Here is a 22,421-nt window from a genome sequence, read left to right on the forward strand (position 1 = left end):
TTAATATTTTATGGAAATGGGAAGATTGTAGAGAGGAGTTCATGGGTAGTGATATCGATACAAAAAAAGGGTGCAAGGAGAAAGTGTCAACGAAACATTAAAAACACCAAAGAGAAGAATATCGAGTTTCTTCCGGAACAGAAAGCCAATGTCAGTACTGCTCTCTGACCAGGTGTGATAGTTTAGGGTAGGGCTTCTTAAACATTTTCCACTCTGGACCCCTTTTGGCTGGAGAAATTTTTATGGCTCCCAGGCATATAAAATAGGCATACATAACCTTTTACTGTTGTCAAATTATTTTGCAACCCCCATATTCAGTTACTCAAGCCCATATGGGGTCTTGACCCCTAGTTTAAGAAGCTAGGGTTTAGGGTAGAAAGCAAAAGCAAAAGATACTTCTTTTCTGGCCCCTTCCCACTGTAGGAATGTGGGCGAGGTAAAGGCTTTTTGCCTGGACCATTGGCAAAGTCTGAATACAAGGTTACACCTAAAACAAACCAAAAACCCAAACCCAACAATTGTAAGTAACAGAATTCACGGTTATAGATCAATCGATCGATCCAGGTTTATAACTATATCTATCCCTCTTTTCTGTTCTTCTCATATTGAAATGTTCATGTCTGTTGAAGTTAATGATAACAAAAAATTAAGGGAGAGGTGACTAGGATTCATAATGGGGAGTAGAGGATGACTCTGCTAGGCTATGGATAGTCAGTGGATATACTTGTTGACTAATAGATGTGGCAATTAGCAGTGGAAGATTTTACGATATTTAGGTTAGGGGTCATATCTTATTTTCAAGTGACATAGCATCGCAGGTTTAGAGCCTGGAATTTACCTTTGAAGGTCATTTGGTCTAAACCCGTCATTTTACAAAAGAGGAAACTGAGGCCCAGAGAGAAGAAACAACATGCCCAAGGTCACAAAAGTAGCAAGAGTTAGAGACAGAATTCGAACCCAAGTCTTCACCCAGACCCCGCCGCACCAAGCTTCCAGTAAGATTCCTACATGTTTCTTCAAAACTGACTTTTCAAGAAGTTTTTAACATAAACCTTCCAGAAAGGGAAGCAAAGAGTTCACCTCTAGAAAATGAGCCGATCCTTGCCCTGGGCGTGAAAACCCAGGCTGGCAATCCCTACGAAATTATCTTGAGGTCAGAGGTCGAGGTTCTGCACCTTAGTACGGGCTCAGGAATGGGCCTCTAACATGCACCTAATAAAAGTAGCGGGTTGGATGGGGGCTGGGAACGAGCCAAAGTTCTACAGCTCCGCACTTCCCAGCATGCAGCAGGCGCTGCGGCGGAGCCGGAGCGTGGAAAGGCTGACAGCGGACTACCACTCCCGTCATGCAGCGGCGCGGGGGAGGCCATTGGTGGGCGGTTCCGCCGACGGTAGCCGGTTTGGCGGAACTGGCGGCTACGAAGGCGCCGAAGGATGGAGGCGGTGGTTTTCGTCTTCTCTCTCATCGACTGCTGCGCTCTCATCTTCCTTTCCGTCTATTTTGTATCCTTGCCTCTCGTCCGCTGTCCTGGCTGGGACTCCGTCCGCCGCCCCGTGGCGTGGCGGGCCCGGGCCTGGGTGGGGGGAGCTCCCGCCTCGGGGCTGAGCGGGCGCGGGCGCGGGTGCGGATGTGGGCAGGGGAGATGGGGGGTCGCCGCCGCTGCCGCCGCGGAACTGGGGTGCGCGCGGGCTGGGCCGGCCGGGGCTCAGCGTAGGGCGGAGCGGGCTGCAGGAGGCTGGGAGTGGGTGTGTCGGGCGGAGGAGTGAGGGGAGCCGAGGTTCCGATCCCGTGATCTCCTGGGCCCCTTCTTTGGCCGCGGGGTGTCTCCCTGTCTGGCCCCCCCTCCCCGCCCAAGTCTTAGGTGTAGCCCTGCCGGGAATGATTCATTGCCACGGTCCATCTCTCGGCGCTCTTCGGGGAGGAAGGTTAGGTTTCCCCAGAAGCATTTTTCGGGGAGCTAGGCATCATGGGCACGGGGTACCCCGTCAGTGTATCCCTCTTGTCATTCTCTTAAATAGCCCCCTCCTTTGTTCTCCTGAGTGTCGCAGCCCAGACATTTCGCACCCCGAGCAATACAGGACTCATTTCTTAGACGCGAAGAACTCTTTGCTTTGGAATGACATCTTTTTTTGGATATTTTATGTTAAAACTTTTTGAAAAAGCAGTTTTGAAGAAACTGCAAATCTCTAAATACAGTATTTTAAAAGTACTTCTGTCCTTTTTTGCAAGTACTCTTTGTAGTTTTCTAAAATGTGAAACTTTTCTAAGTCTTTCAACATGCCAGAAGTGTTTTACAAAACAGGCCCATTTGAAGTTGGCTACTAGATTTATGGAGATTTTATATTTATTTTTTCATGTTACACTGTTTATACTGTGTTTTTGCAAGGCAGAAAGAAGTTATTGAAGCTCAAGACTGAAGTAAGTAGGCACTTTAGGTCAGAAAAGAAACAAATGCTATCAGCCCTGGAACACCAATCTTATTAACAGTATTGCATCGTAATGCTTCGTTACATTGTGATCGAAATTAAACTAGAATCTTCATCCTATTTTATGGGGCTTATTGACCTACTCAGTAATTGTTGAATAAATGAATGAATGGTTTCGAAATTAATGTTTTTTCCCACTTTTTTTTTTGGTGAGAGTTTAGATTATGGATTTTGTTTTGTTTTGTTTTGTTTTCTTTGTTTTGCAGGGCAATGAGGGTTAAGTGACTTGCCCAGGGTCACAAAGCTAGTAAGTGTCAAATATCTAAAGCCGGGTTTGAATTCAGGTCCTCCTGAATCCAGGGCTAGTGCTTTATTCACTATGCCACCTAGCTGCCCCTAGATCATGGATTTTTTTTTTTAATGAAAAAAAAATTTTTTTTGCGGGGCAATGAGGGTTAAGTGACTTGCCCAGAGTCACACAGCTAGTAAGTGTCAAGCCTCTGAGGTCACATTTGAACTCGGGTTCTCCTGAATCCAGGGCGGGTGCTTTATCCCCTGTGCCACCTAGCTGCCTGATCATGGATTTTTAACCTTTTTTGTGTGTGTCATGAACCCATTTGGCACTCTGCTGAAACACGCGGACTGTTTCTCAGAACAATGTTTTTAAATGCATAGGATTGTCAAGGAAACCATTTTTATCTAAATATAATAAAGGAATTTTTTTAAGTTCATGGACTCCAAATTAAGAATCCCTGTTGTTTAGACAAAATTAAACCTTCAGTTTGTTAGAGCATACTGCCTTTTAGTTAGCCTAACAGCAGTTTTAAAATTCTTTTAAAATGGATAACTTTTGTTTTGACACAGGACAACCCCCAAACTCCCAACAATGAGCAACCTGTGGGCCCCCTCCACCAAATGCTCTTCCCCAATGCATTTAACATTTACTATTTATCAGTTTGTAACTGATCATACTTATTACTTTTCTATAGAATGGTGAGCATGAAAGCCAGAATGTTGGTTAAGGAGACAAGGACATTGATGAAATGGAGGGAAGGGATCTATGCTGAATAATGAATATGAATAATCCCATTTCTTGTTGATTATTAAATAGGTATTACTTTATTACTTTTATAATTTCATTATGGATCTTTTGAATCCTCTCCCTGTTTTACACATTATGTTACATTTGGAAGGCTCAGATATAGAAATGGTTAGTGGGCTATCCATAAATGTCATTGGTTGAAAAGGAATAGGAGTAAAACAAATGAAAATTTTAAGTTATCTTAATAATATTACTTTGATATTCTTTGGTAAAGAACTAGCAAAGTTTTTATCAAGTCAAATTTCATTCTACCTTTAATCAATGTGGGTTATATACTTAAGCAATTTTCTGAGCTTTAAAATTCATTGTTGTTTTCTTAGAGAACAAATTTAATGATTCCTTATCTTGTTCTTCAGATAATCACATTATCTGATTTAGAATGTGACTACATCAATGCTAGGTCTTGTTGCTCAAAATTAAACAAGGTAAGACTTTAAAAAACTTATCTTCTAACATCCTAGTCAATAGGAATCTGGTCAGCTCTCAATTTCCCCTACTAATGAAGTTGAACAGTTGACTTTAGAATACATGTTGTGGGGCAGCTAGGTGGTGCAGTGGATAGAGCACCGGCCCTGGAGTCAGGAGTACCTGAGTTCAAATCCGGCCTCAGACACTTGACACTTACTAGCTGTGTGACCCTGGGCAAGTCACTTAACCCCAATTGCCTCACCAAAAAAAAAAATAGAATACATGTTGTTCTTTACATTGGAATTTTGGATGTAATATATTTAAAATAATATCAGGAAGGCAGTAAGCTAGAATGAACTGAGCCTTTCAAAATTAAAACAAAAAATATTCCAAGGACAATAAAGAACTTTAAAAAGTATGTTTGATGTAAAGATAGCAGGGAAGAGCTGAGTAGTATAATTATAATGTAACCAAATGAGAAAGAGAAGAGAAACTAAATACCCAGCTACTTAGCTTCTGCCTTCTCAGTTGAGAAAAAGGATCCTCAAACTGATAACAGTAAGACAAACTTGGTGAAAAGGAAATTGAAACTCAAGACAAGCAACTAGATAATAAGAAAGCACACTGAACTACTTTAGAGGACTTTTCAAAGAATCATGAAATCTTAGAGTTTCAAGGAACTTCAGAAGTCTTTACTCTACATGTGAAGCATGAATCTGGACTGTAGTGTCCCTGACATGGGATCATCTAGCCTCCACTTGGACACCTCTCATGAGAGAAACCATACTATTCTTTCACCTCTCAGAGATATCACCATCCCATTTGGAGCAACTCTTAATTGTAAAGAACTCATATCTTACTTGAACCAAAATTTGCCACCTCCTAGTCCTGGTTCAGTTGTCTGAGTCCAAACAGAACACGTTTAATCTCTCTTCTCCATAAAAATATCTCATAAAAGTCTCTTGTCTTAGATGATCTACATCGACAAAGAACTTCTAGATGAAATTGTAAAGTTCTTAAGAATGATGAAGAATATGAAATGTGCTAAAAGACTGAAAAATACTGACTTGTCAGGGAGAGCCAAAGGGAAGAATTGGATTCTCTGGAAACTAGACTGGAGAGCTTGATGTTAATCCCTGGGAAAATATAGAACATTTCCAGGTGGTTTATGAGAACTCAGAAGGTGAAATATGTAGCAGAATGGAGAGCACTATACTTGTGATCAGGAGAACCCAGATTTAACTGGAATTTTGACATTCTCTTTGTGACTTTAGCCAACAGTGTAGTTAAGTGGATTAACAGTGGTTGAATCTGTACCTAAAGAATATTAAATTGGAGTTAAACTGGAGGGAAGTCCTTCTACTGCTGTGTGTAAATACAGTGTCTTAAACACTGACCTTTTCAACATTTTTATCAATGATTTGGATGAAGACATGAAGGGCGTATATATCAGATTTGCAAATGACAGAGCTGGAAGGGTTAACTAAAATACACTGACAGAATTTTTAAAAAGGTAGATCTAAATTGTTTTAAGAATGCCTACATTTAAGGAGATAAAATTTAATTGGTATTATTCTCAAATATTCAAGTGGCTATCTGAGCTCATTGATTCTAGGCCCTTCCCCCCCCTCCAATATGCAGATTGCAGCCTATCCATGCCTGCCCATCCTGTGCTACTCTTGTCCATGTCCTTCTATAAATTTGCTATCAGGCATCCAGCCAATATGCAGGAAGCCATCCTTTCTGCTGACCCATGAAATGGGATTATGGTGATGACAATCGATTATATTTATCTAGTGCTTTATAGTTACGAAACACTTTCTGAAGAACAGTCCTGTAATATAGGTAGTACAAGTATAATTTTCCGTTTTATAGGTTAGGTCACTGAAGTTCAGAGAAGCTGTTACTTTGTCTACTGTCACACAGATAGGTAAGTGGTAGGGCCCAGACTTTGTCATCTAATTCCTAGTCCTTTACAATTTACACTGCACCAGGCTGTCATGCTAAGATACAAAGTTCTTAGATTCAAAAAGTTAACTTCATGAATATGGGATGGAAGAGCTTTGGCTTAACAAAGTTTATATAAAAGAGATTTGGGGGTATTAGTTAACCATAAACTCAATTAGAGTCAATGGTATGGTTTATCTGCTGAAAAACTCAACATGACTTTGGGTTCTATGATTAGAAGTGTATTTCCCACAGTAAGGAATATATTTGTACCACTGTTTACTCTGCTGGTCAGATCACATGTAGAATATGGTATGTTCATTTCTAGGTAAAATATTTTAAGAGGAACATGTGGACAAGATGGAAATCATTTCTGATGATGAAGGGACTTGGAACCGGGTCACAGAAGGATTGATTGAAGGAACTAGAGTTGTTAAGCCTGGAGGAGAGCAGATTTAATGACAAATAGTGTCCCTGTCTTCAAGTATTTGAAGGGGTGTCATGTGGCAAGAGGGTTGGAGCTTACTCTGTGTACCCTTACCAAGTAGAGGGTAGAACTAAAACAATGGGTAGTAGTTAAAAGGAACACATTTCATTTCAGAATAAAGTAGACTTTAACAATCAAGGTTGTCCCAAAATGGAATAGCCTGGTGCAAAAGGCAGTTGGAAGGGATCGAAAAGGCCGTTTGCTCCTACCCTCATTTAAAAGATGAGGAACTGGGGGCAGCTTGGTGGTGCAGTGGATAGAGCACCAGCCCTGGATTCAGGAGGACCTGAGTTCAGATATGACCTTAGACACTTGACACTTACTAGCTGTGTGACCCTGGGCAAGTCACTTAACCCTCATTGCCCCACCAAAAAAAAAAAAGATGAGGAACTGAGGCATAGAGCAGTTAAGTGACTTGCCCAAGATCACCCAGGAAATAAGAAGCAGAGCCTGGATAAATTCAAATCCCTTTGACTCCAAAGCCAGTGCTTTTCACTGGAAGATTCAAGCTAAGTTTAGCATGGATACAGCTGGTTAGAATTTGACAGTTCTTGGGATTTTTTTTTTTTTTTTTTTTGCGGGGGCAATGGGGATTAAGTGACTTGCCCAGGGTCACACAGCTAGTGTCAAGTGTCTGAGGCTGGATTTGAACTCAGGTACTCCTGAATCCAGGGCCAGTGCTTTATCCACTGTGCCACCTAGCTGCCCCAGGTCTTGGGATTTTAATGAGAATTTTATGAAATTGGCTTGCCGGGGGTTCCCCTACCAGAGCAAGCCCCAGCATCTTCGCTATTATCTAATAAGCCCAGAGCTCTTTTGGAACCGATGATGGCACTGGGGTTAGGGTTGAGAGTGACATTGGCTTTGGTGGTGGTCACCTTCTTGTTTGGCCACATACAGGGATGCCATTTATAGCAGCTGCACCACCTCCATATGCTCTTTCCCAACTACATCTCCCACCTTTCTTTACATTGTTTTCAAACTGTCATACCAACCTCCTGAGACTGCATTCTGTTCCTTTGGCACTCTGTTGAGAAATCACAACAGAACTTCAGAATTAGAAAGGACTTCAGAAGCCATTTACTCCAACTCATGGTTGGAAAAACCTGGAAAAAACAGACAACTCTTCTACAGCACACTGGGCACGGGGGAGCCCACAACCTACAGAGTCTGTCCATTCTACTTTTGGACAGTTCTTAATTATTAGGAAGTTCTTCCTGCTATCAAGCCTAAGTTTGCCTTTTCGAAACTTCTACCCATTCTTAGTTTTACTCACTGAAGCCAAACTGAACAAGGTTAATCCATACTCTTCCACATGACAAATCTTGAAATACACGAAGTGAGCTACATTGCTCCTCCCTTCCCCCTGAATTTCCTGTTCTGGCTAAACATTCCTATTTTCTTCAACCAGTGTTCATATTGTGTGGTTCTTAGGTCTTTCACCCTCTTGGTTGCCTTCCTTGGACACTCACTGGCCTCTCAGTGTCCTTCCTAAAATTTGGTACACAGAAATGAGTGTAACATTCCAGATGTCTTACCAGGGTATAGTAAATATGGATTGTCATCTCCTTGTTCTGGAAGCTGTGCCCCTCTTTATTCAGCTTAAGATCACATTAATTTTGTTTTTGGCAGGGATATCACTAGAATTGCAATCCACTCAAACTCCTAGCTCTTTTTCAGATGAGCTGTTGCTGTCTTGTACTTCTTATTTTTTTTTAACTCAAGTATATGACTTTACATTTATCTTTGTTACATTTTATTTTGTTAGACTCAGACCATCAAGATCCTGACTTTGTCATACAGAGTCAAATTTGATAAGGATGCCACATCTATAACTTCATTGATAAGAAATTAAGCAGCATACTGGCAAGCATACATTCCTGTGAACTCCATTGGAGATAACCTTCTAAGTTGATATCAAATGATTAGTGACTATTCTTTCAGTCCAGTCTTTCAACCACTTCAGAATTCATAATAACTAGATAGACATATAACCCACATCTCTCCATAATTTTCCCAAGAGTAGAATGAGATATGTATTCAAATACTTTGTTCAAGACTAGGTAAACAGCATTCCCCTAATCTACCAGTTTAGTAACACTATTTAAAGAAAAGAAAATAAGGCTAGTATAATATAAATGTTGCTGACTACCAAACTAAATTATACATTTGTTAGTAGTTTGGAAGTTTGACTATACTTTCAGAAAAGTGTGAAAGAAAAAAGTATCTTGTGGTTTGTCCCTGGATTGTAAATTACCCAGTGGGAAGATCTGGATGATTGGGAGTTATTTTAATATTCCCCTTTTGTTTAGCTTTTAAAATATATCATTAAAAATAATAAAACATAAGTTAATACAAAACATTTTATGAGGTTCTTCTGTTCTCACAACCTCTGCTCACCCTTTCCTCCATTGAGCACCTAACCACAATGGTTGTCAGTGCATGAAAAATGGAATTATAAATGCAGGAAACTAAAACTGTGTTGCCATGTTAATGTAATAATATAATCTTAAATTTAAGTCCTGGTTCTGCCACTCCCTCTCTGCCCTTCCAAGTATTTCCTTTAAGCTTTATTCTGTCTTGAGTTGAATGTTGGTCTCCCCAAGAACTCAAAAATACATTGAGATTCCTAGTTGAAAGGTCTTATGTAGATGTTAGCTGGTGCAGGTGGCAAAGTGGACAGAGAGCTGCCCTTCGAGCCAGGACCATCTAAGGTCAAGCCTCACTTCTGACACATCCATAATGAGTGAACTTGGACAAGTTCTTTCTCAGTGCTATAGGCCAAAGACAGCAAATGTGGGGCCAGAGTCTGGCTAGAACCAGATTAAAATGTAATGGAGGGGGCAGCTAGGTGGTGCAGTGGATAAAGCACCGGCCCTGGATTCAGGAGGACCTGAGTTCAAATCTGGCCTCAGACACTTGACACTAGCTGTGTGACCCTGGGCAAGTTACTTAATCCTCACTGCCCTGCCAAAAACACGCCCCCCCCCCGCCAAAACCCCCAAAACTAAATCACGACAGCTACAGGGATCCTCATGTATGGATCACTGGCCCCTGGTTGGTTGTATTTGAGTTTGATACCACTACTCTGGGCAACTCTTTAAAAACTAGAAGTTGTAAAGTGGCCTATGTTGGTAGAAGTTCCTCACCAGAACATTGTACACAAAGAAAACAATATTGTTTGATGAAGAACTGTGAATAACTTGACTGTTCTCAACAATACAGTGATCCAAGACGATCCCAAAGTACTATTGATGAAACATACTATCCATCTCCAAAGAAAGAACTGATATTGATGGAACAGACTGAAGCATGCTATTTTTCACTTTCTTTAATTTTTTTCTTTTAATCAAGTTTTCTTGTACAAAATGACAAATATGGTAATGTTTTACATAATCATACATGTATAACCCATATATGATTGCCACCTCAGGGAGAGGGGAGGAGAGGGAGGGAAAGAGGAATAAAAATTGGAACCCAAAACTATAAATAGAAATATTTATTATTAAAAAAAAAAGTTCCTCACCAGGAACTCCCTATGCCACTAAAATTACAGTTTCAGTCCCTGTTCCTCTCTAGCTGTAGTGCCATCATTTGTGTTCATATTGATTTAGGTTTTTTTTCCTTAAGCACAGAGATTGAAATAGAAAATAAACAAAACTCCCCACTCCCTTTTCAATTGACTTTCAATCTGTGAGATAAAATCAAACATGAAATTTAAGTATGTTATTTAAAACAATCTTGAATTGGTCACATAGACAATAAATTGGTTGCATAGATAGGTGATGCTAATTGCAGATCCGAGGATGTGCCCTTGGGTAAAATCCCAAGTTCCCACTATTGGAGGGTCTTTACACTCATAGATTTGGCTGCATGCAATATGAACAAAAGGCAAAATATGCTTCCTTTCTTTCTTTTCAGTGGGTGGTCCCAGAATTGATTGGCCACACTATTGTTACCGTATTAATGCTTATTTCATTGCACTGGTTCATCTTTCTCCTCAACTTGCCTGTTGCTACCTGGAATATATATCGGTGAGTACAGCATATTTAGTCATTTCATTTGGGCAAATTTTTGGCCTAGAGTAGTAAAAATGAGGGTGTACTTAGCCACATTTGAAAGTAAGCCAAAACATTTATTGTACTTTTTTTAATGGCATACTCTTAATAAGGAGTTATTGGATAATATAGTAAAAGAAAAAAGGATCCTTTATTACTTTTGTAATGTGCATAAATTGTTCACATTGGAGTGGGAAAATAGCTATTTTCAAGACTCTATTCTGGTGGAAAGGCATATACACATTTGTATTGTGTAAATATTTTTTCAAGTGTGTAATATATAGCTATCATAAACTTGAAAAAATGTTCTTTCATTCAGTATTTAATTCTTTTAGGGAAGAAATTTTCAGAATTGTCAAAAGACTGAAAATATTAGGGTTTTTGTTGCATTTAATATCCATAGTCATGGATTAGTCCGAACCACAGGTGATCCACGTGTCATTGCAGATTATATATTATAACATGCAAATTAGGTAATTGTAGCAATTACTAAAGCCTTGATTTAAACATATAGTTTTGTTCAAATACAGAAAATTGGAACTACCCTTATAGTTCTCTGAACATATAGAATACTTTCTAACTTGAAAAGAACTCTGAAATAACAAACAGTACTTAAAACCACATTTGTTCTTGTAGTAGTGCTTTTGGAAACTTTTAGCATTTTTCTTTTATATTTATATCTAGCTGGTTTGCGTAAAACAGAAACTTTCTCAGCATGATCAGTTGACTGTTGCTTCCTTATTTTAAGAGATCTTTTCTTTCCGCTTATATTTGTTACTCCTTTAGTTAAGACTTTCTTCACTAAAAAATTAATATCTTTTGTTATCATGTTCAGTTCTTTTCCCCCTTCACTCAGAGAGCCATCCCTAGTAACAAAGAAGAAAAAAGGGGGAAATGTTTTTGTAAAACTAACATATCACTTGAATCTGAAAATATATGCAATATTTATACCCTTAGTCACTCACCTCCCTGGCGAAGGGGGGGAGGTACGTTTTTTCATCTCGTTTTTTAGGTCTAACCATAGTTATATATTTAACAGACAGTGATCAGTTTGATTTTTTTTTTGCTCATTTACATTGTTGTAATTGTGTATTTTTTTGGTACTGCTTACTTCATTTTGCATCAGTTCATGTATTTTTATGCTTCTTTGTATTCTTATTTGTCCTTTCTTATAGCATAGTACCATTCATTACATTTATGCACCAGAATTTGTTAGCTTTTCCCCATTCAGTGGGCACCTACTTTCTTTCTGATTCTTTGCCATCACAAAAAATGATGCAATGAATATTTTGGTGTAAATGAGACACTTCATTTCTATTTTTGTCTTCCATGGGGTATGGATCTAACAGTGGGATCTAAGACTTTCAAGTGTATGGACATTTGAGTCACTTTTTCATCATAATTCCAACTGGCTTTCCAGAGTTAATTAATCCACAGCCCCATCAGCAGAATACTGATGTGCTTGTCTTCCTACAGTCTCTTCAACATTGAACTATTCCTGACATTTGTTATCTTTGTGAATTTACTGGTGAGATAAAATCTCAGTGATATTTTTATTTGCATTTTAAAAAATTATTAGTGACTTACAGCTGTTTCATGGTTAATAGTTTATAAGTCTTATTTTTTAAATTGTTCAAAACTTTTGACTACTTAAGACATTGGAGAATGGTATTTTATATATACACATATGCATATGTGTATATCTGTATATGTACCCATATAGACACACATTTATATTCATTCCGTTTCTTGGATATCAGACTTTGATCAAGAATAATTTTTTGTAAAGACTTTCTCATTCATTGGTTTCTCTTCTTACTCCTGTTGCATTGATTTTGTTCAAAAGCTTTTTAATATCATATAGCCTAATTTATTTTAATTCTTTAATTGCCTTATTCCTTGTTTGGTTAAGAATTTTCATGCTACCGGTAGTTGTTGGTGGTAATGCCATCTTTTTTGGTGTATGTGATGTGACCTTTTATATTAAAAATATATATAAATAATAAATATCTCCATTTGAGATTTGTTATGGTATATGGTATAAGTGTTAGTCTATGTTTTTGAGTGGGTTTTTGTTTTTGCCAAACAGTTTTCCCACTCGTGGTCAAATAGGGAATTAATTTATATTCTTGGTTTATTGAACACTGGTTTAGTTATTGCTGATTCCTACTTATCTAATTTGTTCTGCTGAACTTCTCAAATTGTTTTTAACTAGTACCAAAATGTTTTGATGGTTACTACCTATAATATATTTTAAATCTTACCCTTCTGTTTCTACTTTTTATCATTATTTCTTGGATATTATAGACCTTTTGTTCCTGCAAATGAATTTTGTTATTATTTTGTCAAGCTCTATAAAATATTTTCTTGGTAGTTTGATTGGCATAATACTAAATCTGTAAATCAAAAAATTACTTTTTATCTTTGTCATATTTTTTAAAAAGAAGGCAGATATACTTGAGCAGAATCAACATGTTTATGTCATAGATCTACCCACTGACCTTGAACTTAGTGCTAGATAAATCAAGACCCCATTACTTCTAAAGAGCTGTCTCATTCTGACCATGACACATCATACAAGAGTTACAGTGGGGACTGAAATCTTTAGTCTCTAGGTCTTGGGTGTACTCTTAACTAACCACAAACCATACCATCAGGAACATAATGCATGAAAGTGCTTACTTATCTTATTGGAAACCAAAATATACAAGGAAGAAATTAAGAGCTCTAAAGTAGCTACCTTTGTACTTATAGTTAGATTGCAACAGAGGAAGGCACTCCCCTTGGTTGCTTTTGGCTGTCAAGTCCAAAGATCCCTCTTCCTTGTAATTACATGAGGACAGAATACAAGGATGTGTATTTGAAGGATAGATTTTGTAAGACTACTTCAGAAGAAGTACCATTTGTGGATCATAAGTTCATTAGACATTTGGAAATAATTTCCTCCTCAATTTGTCAATCAAATATTAAACATTTGCTATGGACAAAGTTTTATGCCAAACACTGGGGGAGACATGAAAAATTATAAAATGTGGTCCCTGGCCACAAGTACCTCATTTCTGGAAACGAGATATAAATACATGGAAAATTAAATAACAATACAAGTATGAAATAGATATCCCAAGAGAGTATACAACTCATTGCCACATAAATGGTATTGTCAGTAAATGGAATGAGAGTAGGATGAGATCATCATGTCAACTGAGCAGGACCTTGAAGAATAAATAGGACTTAGGCATGTCACAAGCAGAGCACAGAGGCAGGAAATTTGCCTAGATCATATTTTTATATAGAAAAATAAAGAAAAGGCAAGAAAGATAGTAAATAGTAAGTACATAGCACTTTAAGATTTTCAAAGCACTTTACAAATATCTCTCTCTCTCTTTTTTTTTTTGGGTGAGGCAGTTGGGGTTAAGTGACTTGCCCAGGGTCACACAGCTAGTAAGTGTCAAATGTCTGAGGCTGGATTTGAACTCAGGTACTCCTGACTCCAGGGCCAGTGCTCTATTCACTGCGCCACCTAGCTGCCCCCACAAATATCTCATTTTATCCTCACAGCAGCCCTGGGAAGTAGGTGCCATTATTGTTCCCATTTTTCAGATGGGGAAACTCAGGCAGACAGCATTTAAGTGACTTGCCCAGCATCTCACACCTAGTAGCTGACTGAGGCTAAATTTGAACTCAGGTCTTCCTGACTCTAGGTCCAGTACTCTATCTACTATGCTTCCTAACTGCCTAGTGAAGGAGTTTGACCTTAATCCTTTAGGCCTGTGGTGTCAAGCTCAAATAGGAGTCACTAAACTAAAAATGGGAGTCGCTAAGCCATATGTAAGAATCTCTGAAGGCCGCATATTGACTGAGAAAACCTCATATTAATATCATCTATGTTTTATTGTATTTTTTCAGATATTTCCAAATTATATTTTTTTACATGATAAATTTGTTGTATTTCTTTTTGTTTTTGGTTGGGGCAGTAGGGATTAAGTGACTTGCCCGGGGTCACACAGCTAGTAAGTGCCAAGTGTCTGAGGTCAGATTTGAACTCAGGTCCTCCTGAATCCAGGGCTGGTGCTTTAACCACTGCAACACCTAGCTGCCCCTCCAATTACATTTTTTCCCCTGAGGCAATTGGGGTTAAGTGACTTGCCCAGGGTCACACAGCTAGTAAGTATTAAGTGTCTGAGGCTGGATTTGAACTCAGGCCCTCCTGAATCCAGGGCTGTTGTTCTATCCACTTCCAATTACATTTTAATTTGATTTGGTCTGCCTTCAGAAGTGTTGTGGGCTGCATGCTTGGCATTCCTGCTTTAGACTGTGGATAGTTATTCTTTCCAGGAAGAGAGGCACTGAGCCAAGTGCCCTATAGGAATTTCCTCCTGTGACTAAAGGACTATCATGAAGACTGCTTATTGGGGGGCAGGGATCCTTATAGTAGCATAGATCTGCAGCTGAAAGGGACCTCTGAGGTTGTTGAGTTCAGTCCTCTTATTTTACAGATGAGGAAACAGGCTAAGGAAGTTGGTCATTTGACTGATCCAAGCTCAGTAGAAGTAGTGAGTTTCAGAGACAAGATTCCAGCTGATGTCTGTCCTCTGACTCTTTCCTAGGCTTCCTTAATCTTAGTTTCTTCCTTCTGAGACTGTCCCCAATGTATCCTGTCTATATCTTCTTTGTTGTTTGTATGCTGTCACTTCTTATTAGATTATGAGCTCCTTGAGAGCAGGGACTGTTTGTTTTTGTTTTTAAATTTTGGGGTTTTTTTTGCCTTTCTTTATATCCCTAGTGCTTAGCACAACACTTGGCCCATAGTAGACGCTTCATAAATGCTAGTTGACTGATTATTCACCCTTTGTTTGAATTAGTTGCCTTGTTGATCTTACTTACACAATATGTCTCCCAAGACTATCCCTGATCACCTGGCTTTCAAATGATACGATAGGAGTTCTCTTTCCTCACTTATATCTTAATATCCAGATTGGGACAGGTTTTTGTGCTAATGCAAGGACTTGGGAATGACGGAGGACTCTCATGGCTGTCAACTCATTTGTTTTCATCCTGTTTTACCAGCTGCTATTATGCATTGGCAACAACTAGGGATCGACTGTAAGCTTCTATAGAAGCACTATACATTACTTCCCAAATTTTTTAATAAAATAATTTCCCTTTATCTTGGGCTACCTTAACCCCAGTTACACTAGTTTAGCCCCTTATCACCTCTTGCCTGGAATATTACAATAACCTCCTAATTGAGCTTCTTGCCTCCAGCCCCTCCTGTTTCCATTTCATCCTTCACATGGCTGCCAAGATATACCTGTACCATGGACCTGCTAATGTGAAGAATTCGGAGAGGCTCTCATTTGTGTAGAATAAAATAGAGACTCTTCTGATTGGCTTTTCACTGTGGCTTGAGCCAGTCTTTCCAGGTTTCCTGTCGTAACATGGCTCCGGCCTGCTCACAGCTTATCACACATTACTCTTCTTCATCATTCAATGTGCCAGGCAGACTGGCCCTTATATTTTCCATATCTAATACCACATCATGTGTCACCATGCCTTTGCACAGACTGAAGTGTACTCCCTCATCACCTCTGCCTCTGAGCAGCCCTTGCTTCTTTCTTTCTTTTTTTTGTTTGTTTCCCAAGTTTTATTAGAACATTGTGACTACAGGGAGAGCACTTAAAGGAGAAAGGTATCTCAAATAGGGGGATAAAAAATGGTTATATTTATAGTGAGACAAATTAGGTTATTTCCTCATTATCTTAATCTCCTTAAGGAGGTACATGGTAGGTCTTATCCTAATTTGGACTTCTTGGGGTCCTAAGACAACCTACAAGATGGGTACCTTTTTCCTTTGAGGTGTGTTTTTGGGGTTTACATGTCATAAGGTGAACCTAAGGACACATTTCACTTTCTCTGCACATGTTCCTAAAGACATACTTAAACTTGTCAGACCCAGAGGTTCTCTGTGTTTTTGATATCTCTTTACTTATGATCTGGTTTCTAGGTATCCTGTCATCTAGTAATATTAATGGTTAACGGTCCCTAGTTACAGTCTCTGTTGATGGTGAGGGTTGATAGGGACAAATCCTCTTGGTTACTGTAAGAACACAAACCTTAGGGGCAGCTAGGTGGCGCAGTGGATAAAGCACCAGCTCTGGATTCAGGAGGACCTGAGTTCAAATCCAGCCCCACTTACTAGCTGTGTGACCCTGGGCAAGTCACTTAACCCTCATTGCCCAGCAAAGATAAAAAGAAAAAAAAGATGACTGTGAATTGAGGAAGGCAACAAGAACACAAACCTTAGTTTCTTTGTTAACCCTTTTAGGTACCTTGCTTCTTTCAAAGTTCAAGTACCTCATCCTGTAGGAAACTTATCTTGATATCTCCAATTGTTACTACCCCTGCCTCAGTAACTACTCTGTATATGGTTTGTATTTAATTTTCTGTATACATGTGTTTCCTCTCAATAGAGTGTAGGTTCTTTGAGGGCAGACACTATTTTGTTTTTGTGTTTGTTTTTTTCTTCTAATTCATCCTATACACTTATGCTATATTAATCTTTTAAAAAGCATTACTTTTATCATATTACATCCTTCTATAAAACCTTCAGTTTAAGTTCTATTACTGTGCAAGGTGCTGTGGCTACTTTTTCCAGAGGAGTACAGGAAGGAGGGGGAAAATGAGAAAATATCATTGAGAGTTGGAAAGGACAGTGGAGACCATCAAAAATTACAGAAGACTGAGAACTAAACCTTGGGGAATGTTCACATTTTGAGGTGCAAAGAAGCAGAGCCATGGAAGAAGACAGTTATACTGTTATTAGAAATGTTAGGGGGGGCAGCTAGGTGGCGCAGTGGATAAAGCACTGGCCCTGGATTCAGGAGGACCTGAGTTCAAATCTGGCCTCAGACACTTGACATTTACTAGCTGTGTGACCCTAGGCAAGTCACTTAACCCCCATTGCCCCTCAAAAACAAAAACGAAGAAATGTTAGGCTAGTGCGCATATGCATGTATATATGTATGTGAATGTACTTATAATAACAGTAGCCCATATATATATAGTGTTTGACTTGCAAGATGCTTTACACAGATTATTTGCTCCTTATTACAATCCTCTGAGGTAGGTATTATTTTATAGATGAGGATATTGAGGCTGAGAGATTAGGTGACTTGCCCAGCATGATTCAAGTACAAAATGAAGTGGGATCTGAACTCAAGTATTCCCATCTCCAAGTGTGTTATTCACTATCCCAATCTGCCTGAGACTGAATTTGAACACAAATTATCCACTTATCCACTTTGATCATATTAAAACTGTGTCCTCATTTATAATATCACTCGGTTTAAGAAGGATCATAAGCATCAAAATAATTATTTTTCATGATGTTTTAAAAATCTATTTTAATTGACTTGTGGATATATTGCTGTTTGGGTTCTTCAGTTTGCATTACTTTAAGCATTCTTTTATTTCTTTATGTTTTTCATATTTTAATTTCTTATGTCATATTGAAATACCAAATTTTGTTGAGCCATTCCAGTCATTGAACATAGTTTGTTTCTTCATTTCCTTCTTCCCTGCTACTCCTCCCTATTGCAGATAGTTTTGGTAGTAGTATTTTTGTTCAGATAGGTTGACTTTCCTATTAGTAATCTCTTTACAGTATATTCATGAACGTCTTCTAATTCTTTAATCTCTCAGGTTCATTATGGTGCCAAGTGGGAACATGGGAGTGTTTGATCCTACAGAGATACATAACCGAGGGCAATTGAAGTCACACATGAAGGAAGCCATGATCAAACTTGGTTTTCATCTGCTTTGTTTCTTCATGTACCTTTATAGGTAAGTCTAATATCACTGGGGTTTTCCTGTATTCTGGAGAATTTTACTTCTTTAATGTTTGGCATTTTAGAGCACCGATGATTTTTTGCATGGATGCTGAAAGCAAAGGTGACTTTAGAGATTACTTGTAATTCTTTTAGCTGTACAGTTATCACTGGCATTGTATCTCTATCCCTTTTTATTTAATGTCTTGGGTGCCAATGAATTGTCAACATGTTTAAAGTTCTATTCACCAGTTAAGAATTAAACTCGTTATTTTCATGCTCCTATATCTGTGAGTTTTCAGTTCATGACAAACTTACTGAATTCTGTGTCCTGTACAAAATGCATAGTGCCACTGAATGGTAGGTTGCTGTAAATTCTAGCTAGTCTGTCTAAAAAATCTAATGAGTGGTCGCCAATAAATTAGAAGCTTTAGCAAGAGTTTAGACTTTTAAGCATTTATTAAGGAGCATAAGAATTTGGTGAAGAGAGAGAAAGAGGCCTAGATGCCTACAGCTATCTATCTCAGGGAGCCAGCATTTCTAGCCCCCCTCCCCACGAGGTCCTGATGAGACAGAACCACCCCTTCTTCATTCCACAAGCCTCCTGTGAAAACTGGAAATGTCCTGTCCTCACACATACAGCTCCAAGCTAATTGGCTGATAGCTTTGATAGACAGTACCCAAGAGCAAACGTCACTTCCTGATGCCAAGGAACTGACCTTCCAAGCCACATGGCTTGCCCTCAGATGCCTTCTCCTCATGGCGGAGCTTTCCTACAGTAACTCTCCAGCAGGTGGTGTCACTCCAATTGTCACACCACTGGCACCAGGGCAGCAACGGTGGACCGGTTTAGCATCCCCAAGATGGTTCCTACTCACCCAGCTTCCAAATGATCGTCATTATGTTATATCCAGATTGAGACTAAATGGAAGTGATAGGGGTTGAGAGAATCACCAGAAAGTGAATAGAAGCAGTTGCAAAAACCCTACATATTTCTCCTCAAAATTTTAAACATGAAATCCTTTCCTGTGTCTTCCTTGTTATCTTTATGTGTTTTCACTTTCATCGTCCAGGACGAAGGCACAAAAGAATCTAAAATCTTCTGTGCGTTTGGATAAACTACTTTATTTGACATATGAAAAACATTCTTTGTGACCCTGGAAATTAGGATAGTTTCAAAACTTATGGGGCTTGTTTCTTTTTTCCTCTGATTACATTTCACAAATTTTAGGTAAACAAAGGAAATACATTAGGAACAGCATGGATTGAATAGTAGGTAGAATACTGGACTTAAAGTCAGGGAGTCCTGGGTTTGAATTCTGCCTCTGATACTACTACTACCAGAGTGGGCAAGTCATTCATACTTTTGAGCCTCAGGCAACATTCTGGGACTTTAAGTTGAAGAGTTTTGATGTATAACAGTAGAAGTTGCAGGTCCTTGATAGACTGACGTATATGTCAAGGTTTAGAACTTTTTTCAGCTACAGATTCCTAATGGTTAAGTTACTATGAAGCAATGACAGATTTTATAAATCGCCTTTCTTTGGACCACTGAGGACATCAGGAATGATGGCTCACATTTAAATAGCATTTTAAGGTCTGCCATAAATTTTAGATCTATTTTATTTGAATTTCACAGCATGGGAGGCAGGTACTACAGGTGTTATTCCTGTTATTCCTTAGGAAACTAAGACTTAGAAAAGTTAAGTTATTTGTCTGGATTCAAAGAGCAAGTAAGTACTGTAGGTGAGATTAGAACCCAGGTCTGACTTCAAGTCAAGTACTTTATGCAGTTGGAGATTAACAAAAAATTATGCATGTTTTATTTGAAATTTAGCTAATAGGCAAGGAGAGAAGTTTTCTACTTTTTATTAAATTGCCCTCCGATGGTTTTTCTTTTTTTATATCAGATAAAGTTAAACATTTAATTTCATTGATGTATGAAACAGCTTAGAAGTCACAGCCATTATGCTTCACCCTACAATGCCCATTTTCTAAAATCCTGTTACTGTACTAAGACTTTAGCTTATTGTTGTAGATTATTGAAATTGGTTCATTTGGTTTACTTTTCATCATCCAGCTTCTTTGCCTTTTTGTAACTTTACTTTTTAAGACAGAAAATATTTATGTCACTTTCTGGTTATATGTTCTATCGGAGTCGTTTACATACACAAACATATACATACATACACACACAGGGTGAGCCAAAAACCATGTTTTAATAACTTTTTGAAAATCATTTTCAAATAATTTATGCCGTTTACAAAATTTGATTTTTCACATATAAATTGATTTCCTATATATACTGTATATGATGCTATGGTATTATAAATTAAAAACAAAAAGTAAAGGCGTTATTAAATATTGAAACCCCTTCATGACTTTTGGCCCATCCTATATGAAGAAAAACTCACCAAGTACCAAAAAGGAAAACTAAAGGTTAAGTAAATTTTCTCTTGAAGACCTGCTTCATTTTATTTCATTTCAGCAAACATGGGAATAAACTTGTTCCCATTGAGTTTGTTAATTCTGCCTTTCTCTGCTGTTAAATGTTTACCTTTTAGATCTTAAACTACATTCACTCTTCTTGCCAACATCCTGGGGCTCCTACAACAATGCATTGAATTATATGTAGCAGGCACTTCAGAGTATGTTGAATTATTCCATTAAATGTATACACATATGTTCAGATTCAGTCTGTATTAAACAAAAACCAAACTAGGTTCAGTTCTTCCATATCTGTTTTTTTTTTTGGTGAGGCAATTGGGGTTAAGTGACTTGCCCAGGGTCACACAGTTAGTAAGTGTTAAGTGTCTGAGGCCGGATTTGAACTCAGGTCTTCCTGACTCCAGGGCCGGTGCTTTATCCACTGTGCCGCCTAGCTGCCCCTTCCATATCTGTTAAAACGCTCCAATTCTCTGAAAATCTGACTCAAGTACTGTTTTCAAGCCTTCTTTGATGTACCCTAATTGCAATCTCTCCTTCCTGCCTTATATTTCTTGTACTTTTATCTAGAGTCTAGATCTTCCTTTGTCCTGATGACAGTCTAGCTACTTGATACTTAATTTGTTTATATTTTTTCCCTTGGTAGATTGTAAACCTCTTGAGGGTAGGGATTTTTGTCATCTTTAATCATTGTATTTCTATTGCTTAGCTTTATACATGTTTACTGAATTTATTTTAATTATCACAAGAGTAATGTTTTTCCCTTGTTCAATAAGATGTATATACATACTTGGTGGTAATTATAGTGATTAATTTGTCTCAGTTAAAAGTGCTGTGAAGATTCAAGTTTCTGAACACATTTCCTTTTTCACGTTGGTTTGTTATATTCTCAAGTCTACCTTTAACCAACCTTAACTTCAAATGAAGATGGAGTCAGTCAGTTAACAAGCATTTATTAAACATTTACTATGTATGGACTTCAAAATGTTCTGCTCCATTCTGCTAGGTCTAGACTTTTCTAATCAAAACAGGGTTACCTGCTGAGCTTTTCAGATTTAAAGTAGGAATTCCATTGTGTAGTTGAGAGTGGTTGGACAGCTCTTTTCGGTCCTCCTTAGACACATGTTAACAACAATCTCTTTTCTTTACAGTATGATTCTGGCTTTGATAAATGACTGAACCTGGAAGGAGATGCCTAAGTTGGAGTCTTATACTACAATGAACAGTTGAGGAGCCAGAGATGAGTTTAGTCCATACCTAGAACCGTGTCCATTAAGCAGTATATTTTTTTCCTCTTTGGACAAAAAAAACAAAAAACACTAAAAAACTATTTTTGCTGTATTTTTACCACATAAAGTATTTAAAAAATATGAACTGAGTTTTTGTAGATTTGTGGTTCTCAGCCTCAGCCCTAGCCAAGACACGTATTTGATCTTCTCTGTGTTGAAAATCGTCATTTGTTGAAGGAATGGTACTATCAGTGAAGCCAAAGAAATAAAGAATAAATATAACAAGAAAAGTTTCTTGGATTAGCAAAAACATCCCTAAATTTACAGTGACAAGGCAGAGCTTACCATGTCAGTATCAGCCTGGCTAAAAGAAAATTGGCTGTCTTCTTTCCTTATACTTGACAATTTCATGTACTTTATATGCTTTAAAATTTGTAAGACTTTCAACCAAAGTAAAATTTTTCACATTAATGTTTTTTTAAAAAAATGACAT

The 22,421-nt window shown here is 38.2% G+C and overlaps 1 protein-coding gene across 1 annotated transcript; it reads left to right on the top strand.

The window, feature by feature from the left end:
* Window positions 1-1,353: 1,353 nt before the first annotated feature.
* Window positions 1,354-22,213, top strand: CNIH4 (cornichon family AMPA receptor auxiliary protein 4). The gene is made up of 5 exons (XM_043999537.1): window positions 1,354-1,502; window positions 3,885-3,953; window positions 10,292-10,404; window positions 18,130-18,270; window positions 21,851-22,213. The coding sequence occupies exons 1-5, from the start codon at window positions 1,434-1,436 to the stop codon at window positions 21,876-21,878; spliced, it is 420 nt and encodes a 139-aa protein (XP_043855472.1). The 5' UTR covers window positions 1,354-1,433; the 3' UTR covers window positions 21,879-22,213.
* Window positions 22,214-22,421: the final 208 nt, after the last annotated feature.

The sequence above is a fragment of the Dromiciops gliroides genome, chromosome 4 (genome assembly GCF_019393635.1).
Source record: "Dromiciops gliroides isolate mDroGli1 chromosome 4, mDroGli1.pri, whole genome shotgun sequence".
NCBI classification, from domain to species: domain Eukaryota; kingdom Metazoa; phylum Chordata; class Mammalia; order Microbiotheria; family Microbiotheriidae; genus Dromiciops; species Dromiciops gliroides.

Excerpts from the sequence above, each read along its gene's own strand:
- CNIH4 (XM_043999537.1), top strand. The coding sequence starts at position 1,434 with ATGGAGGCGGTGGTTTTCGTCTTCTCTCTCATCGACTGCTGCGCTCTC. Across the intron at positions 3,954-10,291 it reads GTTGCTCAAAATTAAACAAG|TGGGTGGTCCCAGAATTGAT; the intron begins GTAAGACTTTAA and ends CTTTCTTTTCAG. Across the intron at positions 10,405-18,129 it reads GCTACCTGGAATATATATCG|GTTCATTATGGTGCCAAGTG; the intron begins GTGAGTACAGCA and ends TTAATCTCTCAG.